The 15,424-nt window shown below is 42.1% G+C and overlaps 1 protein-coding gene across 1 annotated transcript in view; it reads left to right on the forward strand.

Moving 5' to 3' along the window:
• The window catches only part of DNAH5 (dynein axonemal heavy chain 5), a 291,972-nt gene that overhangs the window by 69,060 nt on the left and 207,488 nt on the right, over positions 1-15,424 (forward strand). Inside the window, 7 exon segments of the mRNA XM_023513078.1 lie at positions 931-1,065; positions 3,927-4,011; positions 8,904-9,064; positions 9,883-10,104; positions 11,636-11,773; positions 13,024-13,200; positions 15,317-15,424. The exon segment at positions 15,317-15,424 is cut by the window's right edge and continues 1 nt beyond it. Coding sequence (XP_023368846.1) covers positions 931-1,065; positions 3,927-4,011; positions 8,904-9,064; positions 9,883-10,104; positions 11,636-11,773; positions 13,024-13,200; positions 15,317-15,424 — 1,026 coding nt within the window.

A 15,424-nucleotide genomic window follows, 5' to 3' on the forward strand; every position in this document is an offset into this window, starting at 1 on the left:
TTCTTGAGGTTGCTGGGTAGTGTAAGCCGCTACAGTGCTGGTATGTGTTCGGGGTTTAATAAATGTTTTTTGATTAAAAAAGGGATTCAGAGGGGGCTACCTTTCCTCTTCCTAGTGGGAGCTACTGATTGGCATTAAGGATAATGAGTTTGTTTTAAGAAGTAGATTGGAAGAAGACTATTGGCACCAATGACAAAACAGTTGAATAAATTATGGTACATCCATATCAAATATTTTGCAGCTATTAAGTTGGAATATTCTGTACATACTGGAAAGAAGTCTATGATATTCTGTTAAGGGAGAAATGCACAAAAAATTTGTGGTAGGATACAAGTATAGATGTATATGTTTGTATATGTTTTGTATATGTTTATAACAACATAGAGCATAAAGAAAGATGCTTCAAACTGCCAACATCAGTTCTATTAAGAAAGCCTTATTATTATTAACAACTGATAGTTAAAAAGTTAAGTACTGGTACTCAGAAATTAATCTTGAGACCAGACATGAGCCTACAGACAAAACATAAAGAGAGGAGATAGTACGGAGAAATTTAATGGCTTAGGAAAATGTTTATAAAAATAGGGAATGTTTTTGTTTGTCTGATGAATGCTTATATATGCATAGAAATACATCTGTAAAGATTTAGAAAAAAATGTTAGTAATAATTTCTGGATGGCAGATGATTTTTATCTCTTCTTTTGGCTTAGTATTATGCAATTTCAAAACAGTGAGTATACCTTGTTTGCATAAGGAAAAAAATAACATTATTTCTAAAAATAGAAGATAGTACATAACAAACTGTGCCATTAAGCTGTCTGTTCTCTGAACACGGAAGACTTGAAAAAACAACAATAGTATGAAATTATCACAGAACAAATCCATTTGGCAGGGCAGTTGCCATATGACATTTTTATTCTTTTCTTTTAGCAAAGACTAAAGGAAGAGAAGGAAGCCAGGCGGGCTCTTCTGGATGCCAGGCATGACTACCTATTTGCCATTGTGGCTTCCTGTTTGGACCTGAGCAAAACCGAAGTGGAGGATGCCATTCTCGACGGGAATCAGGTGGGACGCATCCAACTTCTCGCTGGTCTGACTGTGGAGGGCACAGACACTGTCCTGGGGCAAGACCCCATGCTGTGCCTCAGAGGGTGTCTGTTTTGACACGGACAGGGCTTTATTCTGACTCTGTGACAGAATGAGCTTAGGACTTTCTCATTCTCCACATTAGGTAAGAAAACTCCTGACTGTCATTCCAAGACTCTGATCTTGGCAATTCTGTCTGCATCTCTCTACATCCCATGAAGAGGGGCTCTCTTGCATCTTGGAAGCTGAGGTTGGGCCTCTTCTCACGTTGCTGATTAATCGTCTTTGCATTGATTTTGTTCTAGGATTGGAGACTAAATTGTGCCATGATTTTCTGGCTCTGACTTCAGTTTGGCAGCTGAATTTGGTTTTATTTGACTCTAGCCTTGACTTCCGTTTTCTGGTGTAATCTCTTTCCAAAACCCAGGGTGTGATTTGATTTTGGATGGGGAAGGCCAAAATATGGGCAGATATAATTTCCTGGGCAGTGGGAGAGGCATATCAGGAGCCCTGTGATACAATTACAGGAAAACTAATTATGCACTAGGAAAAGCAAGCCAGCCCTTTTGGTTGCCAGGGTGCCCCTGTATTGAGAATCCTTTTCTGTGGTAGGCTGACTTGCAGATGTTTAACAAATGACTTTGGGCAGGGTTGTGGAGGGAGGAGTCACTAGTTTGAGCATTTGCTGATTCCTGGGTAGTAAATACTTCTGCGATGGCTGTTTTAAGATCATCCCAAGGTTACTGAATGCTGAGTTGCAGAGTTGTGATCACCTGGATCTCAGGGGCTGTTACACACAGCTCTAGCCTCCAACCGGTTCCACCTCTTCAGCTGAGCTCCTCTGGTGGGGTTAACAGGAGTCAGGGGAACAATCAAGGGTGGATCACACGAAAATATGTAAACTCTGGAGCTGAGGAAGTGTCCTTCCCCTTGCCCTTCTCCTCATAGCTAACATTTGAATGTTTATGGTGTATCAGTCCCTGTTCTCGGCACTTTTCATTTATGATCTCATTTAATCTTCATCCTATCTGGACTGAGGTAACATTATTCCCCAAATGTGGAGGCTTATTTCTGAGACAGGGTCATTTGGGGAGACAGCTGAAGATTTGAAATGCTGGACAGCTGGATTTGAATGCTTCCCCATTCGCCTGATTTTGCATCTAGATTTTGGGCAGTGCAGGTGGAATCCATGGGCAAAAGTTTGGATCTGTACGAATCCCAAGCTAAACTGCTATTCAAGTTCAGGATGCAAGAAAGTCAGAACCTGGAGGTTCAAAGAAAGCACCAGCTCAGGCTCTCAGGCAGGGCTAGAGGGGAGGGGAGAAGGGAGGTCATTCCCGGCTGTGATGGAGGCAGCCTCCTCACAGCACTGTTGGCGGGACGGGTCCCTCCTGCTCATCCTCAATCAAGGAAAAGTAACAAAGAAAACAGAGCCACCTGCTTCTCCCTGGGTAACAGTTCCACATTTTGTCTGTAGTGTGGTGGAAAGGGAAGGGGGGGGGACTTATTTTCACACTTAAAATTTCAGACTAGATTTTGCCTTTTTAAAAGATTATTTTAAGTTGTATAATAACACACAATTTACCACCTTAACCATTTAAAGTGTGCAGTTTGACAGTGTTAAGTGCATTTGTTTTGCAGTGCAATGGACCTGCAGAACTCTGTGTATCTATTTGTTTATTTATTAATTTTTTGCCTTCCAAACAGAAATGCTTAACCACAACTCCCCAGGTCCCCTTCCCTCCAGCCCCCGGCAGCCACCATGGCACCTCCTGTCTAGGAGCGTGGCTGCTCCAGGTGCCTCCTGACCGTGGGGTCCTGTAGTATTTGTCTTTCTGTGATTGGCTCATTTCACTTGGCATCTGTTTTCAGGGTTCACTCATACTCAGAACGTCCCTCCTCCTTACGGCTGAATGCTATTTCTTTGCATATGGAGACTGCATGTCTCTTATCCATTCACCCGGCTTCCGGCTTTGTGGAAGTGATCCTGGGCAGCGCAGCTGTAAACCTAGGTGCACAAATATCCCTTTGAGACCCCGCTTTCAATTCTCTGGCCTAGATACACAGGAGCCGAATGGCTGGATCTTGTGGAAATTCCATTTTTTTATGTTCTGGAGACCCTCCTACCCTGTTTTCCGCAGCAGCTGCCCCATTTTTCATTTCCACCAGCAGGGCACCAAGGTCCGCTTTCTCCCCACCCTTACCGACGCTTGCTGTGTTTTGCCTTTTGTTTTTTTAATGGTAGCCGTTCTAGTGGGTGTGTGGCTTTCACCCTGTGTCTTCTCATGAATTTCGCTTCTTTTGGTAGCAGGCAGTTGTCAGACCCCTGGACTTAGAGGGACGCTTGTGGGTGGGGCTAAGTTGCAGGAGGCTACTGCAGGGAGTGTTTGTAGTCAGACGTGTTACGGCAGTTTTGAGGGATTATTGCAATTTCATATTAATTATCTCTGGTGTGTTAGACTGAATTTTAAGAAGGTTTATTCTCTCCTTCTGATCTGCTATTGACTGGAGATGAAACATTCTGCTACATTTATATCTGCCTTCAACGGCTCAACACCTTAGGGTATTAGCAAAAAATGGAGGGACAGTCCCTTGTCAAATGTGCAGATGTAGCACATATTCTTGTGATTGATCAAATTGCATTTTTGAACAGAATCTGCCCAGGTGAGACATTTTATGTCGAAGACAGTGCTCCCTTCTATGAAAGATGCATCCGACACAGTCTTGTTTGAAGAAGGAAGATGATAGTAACTTCACTTTTTTGTGCTAACAACGTTGACTTTAAGTACAGCTTCTGATTTAGAACAAAAGTCATTACCTTGCCTTTTTTTCCTCCCCAGATTGAAAGAATCGGTCAGCTTTTTGCAGCTGGAGGTCTCCGTCACCTCATGTTTTACTATCAGGATGTGGAGGTAGCAGAAACAGGTATCTGAATTTCATGTACCGTTACCCAGAGACGCGTCATTAGGTTACGTGAGGGTGGCCTGCAGAAGAAAACCACCGTGAGAACTGGCCTCTTACACCTGCGCAGGGTGACAACACAGGGAACCATCGGTGGGGTGGGATGGCTCAGGGGCAGGGGAAGGCTCTGTCTTCATCACAAGGACACAGGACAGGTAATGGTGGGGATTTAGTCTGGTTCTTCTGACTTTATTAGGGATGTTTTATTTTCCTTCTTAGGCTGTGCTGACATTAAGGGAATAATAAAGTGGGGAATGTCTGGAGCTTTCTGTGCTTATGGTCTAGTTCCTCCTGTGGAATTATGTTCTAGAACTGCTAATGGGCATTGCTTTCTCTATGCAGGCATTATTTCTTTTTAACACAGGAATTATTGCCAGTGAGTATAACAGGATTTTTTTTCAGTTAGACATCACATTATATTTATTTTCTATTGACTCGGTTTTTAAATGAGTAATATCAAATGATGGTTTTCATCGTTTTCAGTTAAAAAATTTGCAAATCTTTCTATGGATTCAGTTGGCATATCCTATTCCGCTTTTAGTGGATTAATGTAACTTTTAAGGGCAAACTAGGAACATCAGTAAATACGCATTTACTGTATTATTTAATATATTAAAATATCACTCGCATCCTTTTATGACCCACTGGAAAAAAAGGGGAAATAGGTTATTGCTCTTGGCGTGGAGTAAGAGTATGCTTCTTGGTTTAAAAATTGAAGAAATTATTCATGCGAATTCTAAACTGACTGGCATTTCCCCAAAGTTTTCAGTTTGCTATTTTGTGCTCAGAGAGTTTATTATGTTTTAAGCATAAAGAAAGAAACGAGTCTTGATTTCTGTCCCAGACTGCAAACAAAAGCTCAAATGCAATATCAAGTTCTTCCTGGGACTGGGCACTGGGGGAAGCTGGTCTTCCTGTGTAGATTCTACACGGGAAAGCAGAGTTCACAGGATGTTCACATAAATGCAAGTTTAGTTTTGCTTCTTGCTGTGACTTTCAGTGTTTTCAGTGGCAGTTATTCTTCTGACCTTGGGTTAAAATTCAGGCAATCCTATGACATTTCTGGACATTGTTAGATAAAAGGTAATTTCTATGGTCATTTCAAATTACCAATGCATCTCAGTTCAAAAATAAAAAATGTCCAGTTGATAAAATGTGAAATTCTCCAGTACTTACCCTCAAACCTCCATTCCCCCAGCCAGGGCCTTTGAAGGTTGAAGTTTGCAGAGAGTGGGATGTCCAGCTTCCAGCCCATAACCTTTCTTTCTTTCTTTCTTTTTTTTTTTTTTGAGACAGAGCCTCAAGCTATCCCCCTGGGTAGAGTGCCATGGTATCACGCTCACAGCAACCTCCAACTCCTGGGCTCAAGCGAGTCTCCTGCCTCAGCCTCCCAAGTAGCTAGGACCACAGGCGCTCGCCACGCCTGGCTATTTTTTGGTTGCAGCTGTCATTGTTGTTTGGTGGGCCTGGGCTGGATTCGAACCCGCCCCCTTAGGTGTATGTGGCTGGTGCCTTACGTACAGTCAACAACCAAAGAGAGAATTAAATTTGGATGATATTAAGAAAGGCAAGAAGAGTTTTGTTCAGGAGTGTTCAGGAGTGTGCCATACTGTGGAAAAGGGTGACAAGCATAAGTCTGGGCCAAGTCTCCATGGTCTCTGTGGGAGGAAGACGGGTCAGGCTGCTGGCTTCTCTTACACAGATGCCAATAAGAGCAAAGGCATCCCCTGGGGGGAGGGTACACTGCCGGAGTATTCGGACAGTCCTAAGACGTACATCCCTGGAACAAAAATGATCTTGACTGGCATAAAGAAGAAGAGAGAGAGGGCAGACTTGGTAGCTTATCTCATAAAAGCTACTAATGAGTAGTAGTTGGGCACTGTCTTATTTATTACAAAAGAGAAATATCTCACAGCTTTTTTAATGTGTACCATAATTTGATTGGTCTCATATACCAGAGGTCAGATCATGAATGAGTGACGGAATATTTTTCTTGGACAGTCCTGATTTAACTAAGACTGGCTTATGGTTAAAGGAATATGAGGTTTTTTTTTTTTTTTTTTTGATTTTTGACAATGATTCCCGTTCAGTAAATCTATCACTTTTTTCCCTTTCTAAAGGCATGAATAGATTTAATTAGTGCTGTTCAATGTTTTCCAAAGGTAGTAAATTGCCATCCCCAAACCTACTGAAGATTGGTTTTATAATAAGATTTATATAACTGTTTACGTGAATATATTTAAATACTGGGGAAATTCCCTCACTGTTTCAGAACCAAATAACTCTTGCTGGTGTTAACTGGCGTTCGTTAGCCTCTGAAAGGTTAGGGCTTGGAGGTAAGGTGGCAGTGTTTACTCTGTATTTTTCGTCTTTGCTATGTCAATCTCATTTTCTTGGGTTTACTAAAATGTTGCCTTTTATTTATTGAAAGACATTTTAGTGTGGTTTATGTATAATGTCAAATAAAGAATATTTAACACTTCTCTTATTTTATAGACAATCTGTAGGGTCAGATGCTTTTAAAAGTCAACATGTCAAGAAATAGCAAATTAAACTTTTGAATTATTTACTACCTAAGGCTAAGTTATAATTTGGGATTGTCTTTAAACAACTTCTCCAAAACACATAAAACTGTATATGTGTACTTGGCAATGGTGCTTTTACCAACTCATTACAGGGATTAAAATAGAAGAGATAAACATAAATTTTAAAATTATGCGTGATCATAACATACGATAAATAAGAACAACATCATATATCAAATAAAAAAAAGGTTGAAGTTTGCATTGGGACGGGAGCATGTGGTCCTCCAGTGCCATTTCTTCTTCCGTGCTTTGTATGTGTTGGGTTGACCAAAGTGCTTGACTATGTCAGGCCCGAGGCAGGGCAGAGACAAGGGGTAAGGGAGGGAGGAAAGTCTTTTCTGGACTGTGCTGTTGTGAGTCAGCTGACTTTGTATTCTCTGAGCCTGCTCTTGCAGGCCCCCTCCTGGGTTTTCCCCAGGTCACCACTGGAGCACAGTGGCCTCCCATGGTGATGGACTGTCCTCACAATGGTTGTCCTCTGCCTCTATGTAGTAGACTGGCTTTTTCCCATCATCTCTCAGGAGCTCCTTTCGAGCAGGATTTAAGGTGGCTCCAGTCTGACTCTTTTACGTGGGACCCCACCTGGTTTCCTGGAAACACTCTGCGTGTCACCCCTACCATCTCTAGAAGTGTATCAGCTCCCAGCTCAGTCTGGTTTCTATGTGTTCTTACTGTGCTTAGATTCCCATGGGTAGGTGTCATATCTCCATCCATTTTTCCCCCCTTCATCTCCAGGAGACATGAATCAGACTTTTAGGTGGTTGGATTGAAGACCCTGTTTTTTGACTAGGGTGACCAACTGTCTTGGTTTTGGTGCTGAACGTTCCACATCCCAGGAAACCCATCAGTCCTGGGCAGACTGAGACTGTAGACATCTGTTCCTGACCTGAGGTAGAGTAGGGACGGTTGGCAGTTGGCACGTCTGCCCTTCCCAGGCCTCACAGACTCCTCTCTCAGTCTACACTCCTGATGGGGGCAGGGCAGGATGTGTATCAGTTACAGGGAAACTACTTGGAAATTTCTGCAGGACTTTATATTTTGGTCTTGAAACTTTCTTTGTTTCTGGTATCTTTCATATCTTGGTATCTTAGTACTTTGGTTGAAATTTCTTGTCTAATATTTTTATTAGTCATGAGACTTGGGTGGTATTAGTCAAAAGTGGGACACAATTTTGAATGAGGGAGAGAGAGAGAGAAAGAGACCTTCTAGTTGTTTTCATTGGGGGTTCACTGACTAAGTTCCAGTCAGAAGTCTCCAGCTTGGCACCATCAGGGGGTGGAGCTCCCAGGGAGGATTCCTCCAAGAAGGTCTAATCCCAGGGTTTTAGGGTTCAGCTTTCAGTCCACTGCCCTCCCGAAGTCCTTCATTTACACCATCCTTCTCACCCTAATCATCTTGATTGAGCTGCCAGTTCATTGGGAGATATAGCATTTCCTGGGCAGATGAGAACATACTGGGGTGTGTCAGAGCGTATTCTGTCCTTCAGTGATCTGCTCAATGAGCTGCACGCTTGGACAATTGAAAGTGAATTTTCTAATGCAATAAATAAATACTGAACTGGTATTTTTATGTGTTTTTCTAAGGGTTTTCCATGTATTAACTCATTTAATCTTCACTAGAATTCCAGTTACTAAGTTCTAGTCTTGTTATTCTCATTTTTAAGATCAGAAAACAAAGGCACAGAAGGACCAAGTAACTCGTCCCAGGTCACGTGGCTGTGAAGTGCAGCCCGAGATCGGGGTCCTGAGTCTGACTTGAGGGTGCTGTTATTAGTTAGGACGTGGTCCCACCTCTGCTCCCTCCTGGCTCTGTGGTGTCCTGAAGGACCACTCAGCTCTGCTGACTCGGCTGGTGAAGTAGGGGTTCTGTGTGTGCGGTCCCAGTTAGGTTTTTGACTTTGCCTCTGCTGCCTATTGGCTGTTTGACTTGGAACAGGACACAGCTGCCTCAGGGTTGTGGGTCTTAGCAGTGCACCACGGTACCCACAGAGCTCTGGGAACACAGGATACACCAGTGAGTACATTCTTCTCCCTCACCGGTTCTTGCTGTGCCTGGAGCAACAATCTTGAGATGAACCTGTGATCTGGAATTGAGCCTATTTTTTGAGATCCCTTTAAGGCTCACGTTAGAGGTTGTTCAAAAGGTGGACCCCTCTGGGGCCCAGGGACAAATCAACAACGGTAATATTTTAACAAGGAAACTTTATTCGCAGAGGCACCCATGGGGACTGTAAATGATATTCAGGAAACTGAAATTCCTTTGCATTTGTAGGACAACTTGGCTCTCCAGGAGGGGTGAATCTTGTTTCTGGAAAGACTAAAAAACCTAAGGTGTTCGTGACCGAGGGAAAAGATGTAGCTCTTACAGGGGTGTGCGTGTTCTTCATCAGGACCGACTCTTCCAAAGCCATCACCCCCGAGAACATCCACCGGGTAAGGGCAGGAGTTAATCGTTTACGCCAAATTACCCAAATCACATAAATTTCACAGGAACATCCTTGCTGTGGAGACAACCATTGTGTTCATTATAATATCTAAAACTGCTTCCAATGAAGTATGTTTTTAAGCACTCAAAGGAAGCAATTAAGAGAACATTTGCTTCAATAAATATTTAAAAAAAGGAAATTTGAATAAATATTTTAAAAACAGGGAAATTTGGGCTTTGAGATGATAGTCCTCCATTTTTCCTCCTTTGCTTGCAAAATAATAAACTTCTCTTTCCTTCTCTTCAAAAAAAAAAAAAAAAAACCAACAACAAAAAACCCAGAACATTTGCTTTAAATCTTTTGAGTAAGAGGACTTACTGTTCAATTTATAAAAATGACAGAACACTACGTGTGTGTGTCTAGCAGCGAGGTCCTTCTTTTTTGAAAGAATTCCCCATGCATAATTTACTCAGTGGCAGATTTCATACATTTATAATAAGATTTCTGGAAGTGGGTGTGTCACTTTATTTTCGTGCAAAGCCGTGTGTATCTGTGCACATTTTCCGTGCTTCCCCGTGGGCACTTTGGCTTCTTGGAGCAAATAAACTGGTCAACACCTGGTGTTCTACTCATTTCTTGCTTTCATTTTGGTGGTTACAATTTAGAATAGTAATATAAGAATATAAGAATAATATTTCTTAACCAGGTTGTTGAACTAATAATTTGCCTGGTATCGGGTTCACTACCGACATTCAGAAAGGACTGAGCAGCTGCCATGCCGTTGAGGCTCCTTTCACAGTACGGGCTCTGCTATCCGTTCTGCAGGAGCTGAGCTTCAACATGCTGGACGCCGCCGACGGAGGCCTGTTAAACAGCGTGCGGCGTTTGCTCTCCGACATCTTCATACCTGCCCTCAGGGCCACGAGCCACGGCTGGGGGGAGCTCGAGGGCCTTCCCGAGGCGTCCAGCATTCGGCAGGAGTTCCTGAGCTCCTTGGAAGGCTTTGTGAGTGTCCTGACAGGTGCGCAGGAGAGTTTGAAGGAGAAGGTAAGAACGACCTAGTTGTTCCTTTAAAAATGATGAGATGGTCAGAAACGCAATGTGTAAGGGTGGGATGCTTCCCGCGAAGGCCTTAATTCCCCTGAATCTTGGAGAAAATTCGTAGGCAATTTTATTGACCCTTCAAGACATGGTAGTGACTAGATTTAAACTGCTACGGTCTGTAATGATTAATGTATTCGGGGATTCCATAAAACATACTGGCGGTGATGCACAGTGTGTCAGTCAGACGTGTGACTGCAGAGGCAAGGGCAGGGAGTGCCTGTGACATTGCCGGATAGCCTAGAACAGCAGTTCTCAACCTGTGGGTCGTGACCCCTTTGGGGGTTGAACGACCCTTTCCACAGGGGTCACCTAAGACCATCCTGCATATCAGGTATTTACATTATGATCCATAACAGTAGCAAAATTACAGATATGAAGTAGCAATGAAAATAATTTTATGGTTGGGGGTCACCACAACATGAGGAAGTGTATTAAAGGGTCGTGGCATTAGGAAGGTTGAGAACTACTGTCCTGGAATGAAAGGCATTTGGGACAAGGGTGGTGTGTGCGTGTGTGTGTGTGTGTGTGTGTGTGTCTGGAAGAGGAGGAAAGAGGACAGAGTGGCTTGGATTCTGGTTCAGTCAATGACTAAAGGGCCTGTAAGAGTAAGTTTGGCAAATGTGAGATGTAGCTTCTGGCCCATTTGTGCTATCTATAAGTCTGTGTTTGTGATTATGTTCAGTAAATAACCCGGGGTGGGATGTTTAATCAGTTACAGGGCAAGTACTATAACTGATTTTTATTGGGGGTTCACTGACTAAGTTCCAGTGAACTTAGTGTGTGTGTGTGACAGAGAGAGATGGAGAGAGAAAGAGAGAGAGAGAGAGAGCAGATAAAGGAACAAGGGGGAGGTTGCAGAGCCCGCACCAGGTATGTGGGGGAGGCAGTGGAGTGGATCCTATGGTAATGATGACAGTGTGACCCTCTCCTTCCTTCTCCTGGGAATAGGGATCCCACTGAGATACTGGGATATTGGGAGAGTCATTACATTTACCAAATTATGTGGAGTGGGGAATTGAGCATATTTTATCCAGATGGACACAGGATGACTTCAGCTAACATCCCAGTTATATTTGTGATTAATTATGGTGCAGGCAAGACCAAAGTACCAAAGTGCAGGGTGGACCAAATGAAATTGTTGGCATTTTCTCTATAAAAAAAAAAAAAGCCGTGTTTTTTCATATGGTTCCACTTCATTTTGAGAAAGAGAGATTGAAAGTAAGTTGAATCCCCATATGGAAGGAGACCTTCTCTTTGAGCAGGAGGGGTCAGTGGGCTTTCAGGATCAGAATGAGCACCAGCAGGTCCTTGCAGGCTAGGGCGGTGTGAGCAAAGCCACCAGGAGCGTAGTAGGGGCTGGTGCTGCCCGGCGGCTTTCCAGAACTCTGTCAGAATATAGTGAAGTGTAAAACACACAGGTGTGTGTGTGTGTTTTAAAAAGCAGCATCTTATATTGAATTTTTATTTTAACTAGGTGAACCTTCAGAAGTGTGACGTATTTGATCCAAAAACTCTGAAGGAACCTGTGGACTACTTGACTCTAGCCAATAACCCCGAGACACTGGAAAAAATAGAGGATTGTATGAAAGTGTGGATCAAACAGACGGAACAGGTGATTTTCAGAAGCTAAGTGTCAGTTTCAGGTGCCACATCACTGGACTAGCCACAGAAGAAGGTGGCATTTCATTCGCCTGAGTATTTTACTCTGAGCCCTTGAAAAGTGAGAGGTTCAGTGTGGCTTTCACTGATAGTCACTGGGTAAGAAGAGACAGTGAGAATTCTAGGAGATGAAAGTAAGTGGCCTCGTACATCCCCTGGGCTTCACCAGTTTTTTTCCTTGAAATCTAATTTACTTCGGAGAGAATCGTTGTACAAATATGAGGAGTCTTCTACTGCCGTGTGTCCTCAGAAAGGGAGCTGGAGACTTAACCTTTAGAAAGACGTTTTTGAAAAAGTCCTAAGTGAAGGAAAAAAGGTGGACATTACATGGAAAAGTAAATACAAGTAAAATTAATTAGCCTGAGGTGTGGGGTTTCCAAGGTCACATCGCTGTAGGATTATACAGTAAGCCAAATAGCCAAGAAAACTTCCTGAGGTCAGGGACTCTAAAAGCTCATTAAAACACATGAAATAAGTAGTTTTCAATAGTGAAGCAGTATGCTTAGAGATAGCAACAATATATTGCATATTTCATAGTAGCTCTAAATGAGAACTTGAAAAGTTCCCAGCACACAGAAGTGATAAGTACTCAAGGGATGGTACCCACATATTTTGAGTTGATCATTACATATGCATGAAACAAATACTCACATGTATCCCATAAGTATGTAGTATATTATGGATCAGTAAAATAAAAAAATTTCCCCAAACCCCCTGAAATATAAACTATTCTTAAATGGGAAAAATTAAAAAAAAAGGTTTCAGTTAGAACAAGCCAAATACATTTTTTTAAAATTGAATGGTAACTGTGTACCTTAATGCACTTCTGGGGTACAGTGTGGTGTTTTCACACACAATCCGAAATACTTCCATCAAACTGGGTAACATAGCCTTCGTGTCATTTTCTTAGTTATTGTGTTAAAACGTTCATATTCTACTCATAGAAAGATTCACTTGTACCCTTGTAAGATAAACCACAGAAGTGAACCCTCGAATCCCCCTCCCTCCAGCCAAATACATTTTTATTGAAGTTTTGAAAATGGATATATGTCAAGTTAGCAAAGGGCTGTCATTCAGTCATGTAAACTAATATGACTACAGCATGATGCAGACAGCATAATCTTTGCATATGTTTTTGCTCATGTATGACTGTCCTATCTCCAGCTGCCCACTGTGGTTCATGTGTTTCCCACACTTTTTCAGGTTCTTGCTGAAAACAATCAGCTGAGGAAGGAGGCAGATGATGCTGGACCACGAGCAGAGTTGGAGCACTGGAAAAAGAGACTCGCCAAGTTCAACTACCTTTTGGATCAGTTGAAAAGCCCCGATGTGAAGGCTGCGCTGGCCGTGCTCGCTGCGGCCAAGTCAAAACTGCTGAAGGTTATCAGCCATTTCTTTTTGCCTTATGAAATACAAATGAGAATTCTCTTATGTGTATATTTATGTTACAGACTAATTAGAAACAAGAAAATGTTATTACACCTTTATGGAAAACTTAACATTGGCTAATACACCCTCTGATAATTTTGGATGCTGTGGAAATAGCCTTTGGATGAAAAACACTTTTTGGCTAGTGTACATGTATGTATAAGTATTATTAGAGGATATTACATGTAATTGAGGAACAGCATGGTAATATGATTTTGGGTATATTTATAAATTGTGAATTCTGACCAGCTAGAAGTAGTAATAATGAAAAATTACCTTATTTACATGTATTTTTAAATTCTGGTATATTTATTTTACATTGCAAAAATACTACTATAAAATTTAGCAGCTTAAAACAATGCATTTAAAAAAATTTATTAGTTGGTTGAGGTTCATTGAAGTACAAAGAATCAGGTTTCACTGCTTGCATTTGTCAGATAAAGTCCCTCTTATAGTTGTGTCCTGCCCCCAAGAGATATGCCATACACAGTGACCCCCCATCCTTTCTCCCTCCTCCCCACCCTAATTCTGCTACCCCTCACCTTGAATTGATTTGAGTTTTTGTCTTATGTGGGTATATATTAGATCATCTACTGGCTTCATAGTAGAGTTGAGTCCATTGGATTCTTGCTTTTCCATTCTTATGATGCTTTACTAAGAAGAATGTGTTCCAACTCTATCAAAGTTACAAAAGATATAAGGTCTCCATCTTTTTAAATGGCTGAGTAATATTCCATGGTATACATATACCACAGTTTGTTAATCCATTTCTGGGTTGGTGGGCATTTAGGTTGTTTCCACATTTTGGCGATTGTAAATTGAGCTGAATAATACACATTTTTATCTCATAGTCTGTGGGTTAGGAATCTGGGGTGCAGCTTAGCTGGGTGCTTCTGATTCAGAGTTTCTCATGATGTTGCAGTGGTGATGTGGGCTCATCTGAAGGCTCAATCGGGGAAGAGCTGCTGCTATGCCAGCTCACGTGGTTGTTGCAGGATGCAGTTCCCTGTTGGCTGTTGGCTGGGGGCCTCCTTTAGTTCCTTGCCACATGGGCCGCTCCACTGGGAAGCTTATGACATGGTAGCTGGCTTCCCTTAGAGAAGCAAGAGAGAGAGCAAGAGAACACTCAGTGCAGAAGCCATAGTCTATGTAAACTAATTCCAGAGGTGATGACCCACCAATTTGTCACATTCTATTTGTTGGAAGCAGTTACTAGATTCACCCCAGGATGAAGGAAGAGATAACACAAGAGCATGAACAAGGAGTTGGTGATCTTTGGAGACCATCTGAGGCTGCCTAACTCTCCTGACATTGATGCTATAAAGTCTCTTTTTTTAAACTTCAGAATATTAGAGGGCACACATGTTTTGTTTACACACTTTGCTTTTGTACACATTGAGTCAATGCATGCCCTTCATGGGCCATTTGCATGGATGTTATCAGTCATTTGCATATTTTAGTCCATGCAAGTAATTCAGTGTGCTCTGGATTCACCTTATATCATTGCTCAAAGAGATAGGAGAAGTGGCCCTTGGAGTACAGTGCAGAAATACTATCAGTCTGACTTCCATGCAGTCAATTGAATGTATCAATCTGTGCTAAATCAGTTCTTTTTGCTTCTTCTGCTTTTAGATCATCTTTCCATTTTAAAGTTCTTAGCTCATAGCACAATCCCAGCATATGGTTGGCAGATAATAGATAATTACTACATTTAGCAGATAAACAAAAGCACAGGGTTATAGGAAAGGAAGTTCAGCTGACAATAGAGGAAATACAGAAAATGAGCTTAAATGGTGGTGCTGCCCTTTTGACCCTCTTTGCTTGTCATGGGTTAGACCTTAGAAAAGAAGTCTGGAAAAGATGCTTTTGAAAAGTTAGTTGCAAGTTTTAAATTGCTCTTCAGTGTAGTGATATCCAGTCCCCTCTGGATTCGGTGTTACGCAAGATGCATAGAGCAAAGTGGAACTTGTGCCCACTGGCTCTGTGGTGAGTCCAGGCAACTGTTGGTTACGTTGGAAGCTCTTCTATTAGTAACTGCATTAAAATCGCCTTTATGTATTGTGCTTAGATGTGGCGGGAGACAGATATTCGAATCACTGATGCAGCTAATGAAGCAAAGGACAATGTTAAATATTTGTACACACTTGAAAAGTGTTGTGACCCTCTGTACAGCAGT

The sequence above is a fragment of the Otolemur garnettii genome, unplaced genomic scaffold, assembly GCF_000181295.1.
Source record: "Otolemur garnettii isolate 467f Iridium unplaced genomic scaffold, OtoGar3 scaffold00033, whole genome shotgun sequence".
NCBI lineage: Eukaryota > Metazoa > Chordata > Mammalia > Primates > Galagidae > Otolemur > Otolemur garnettii.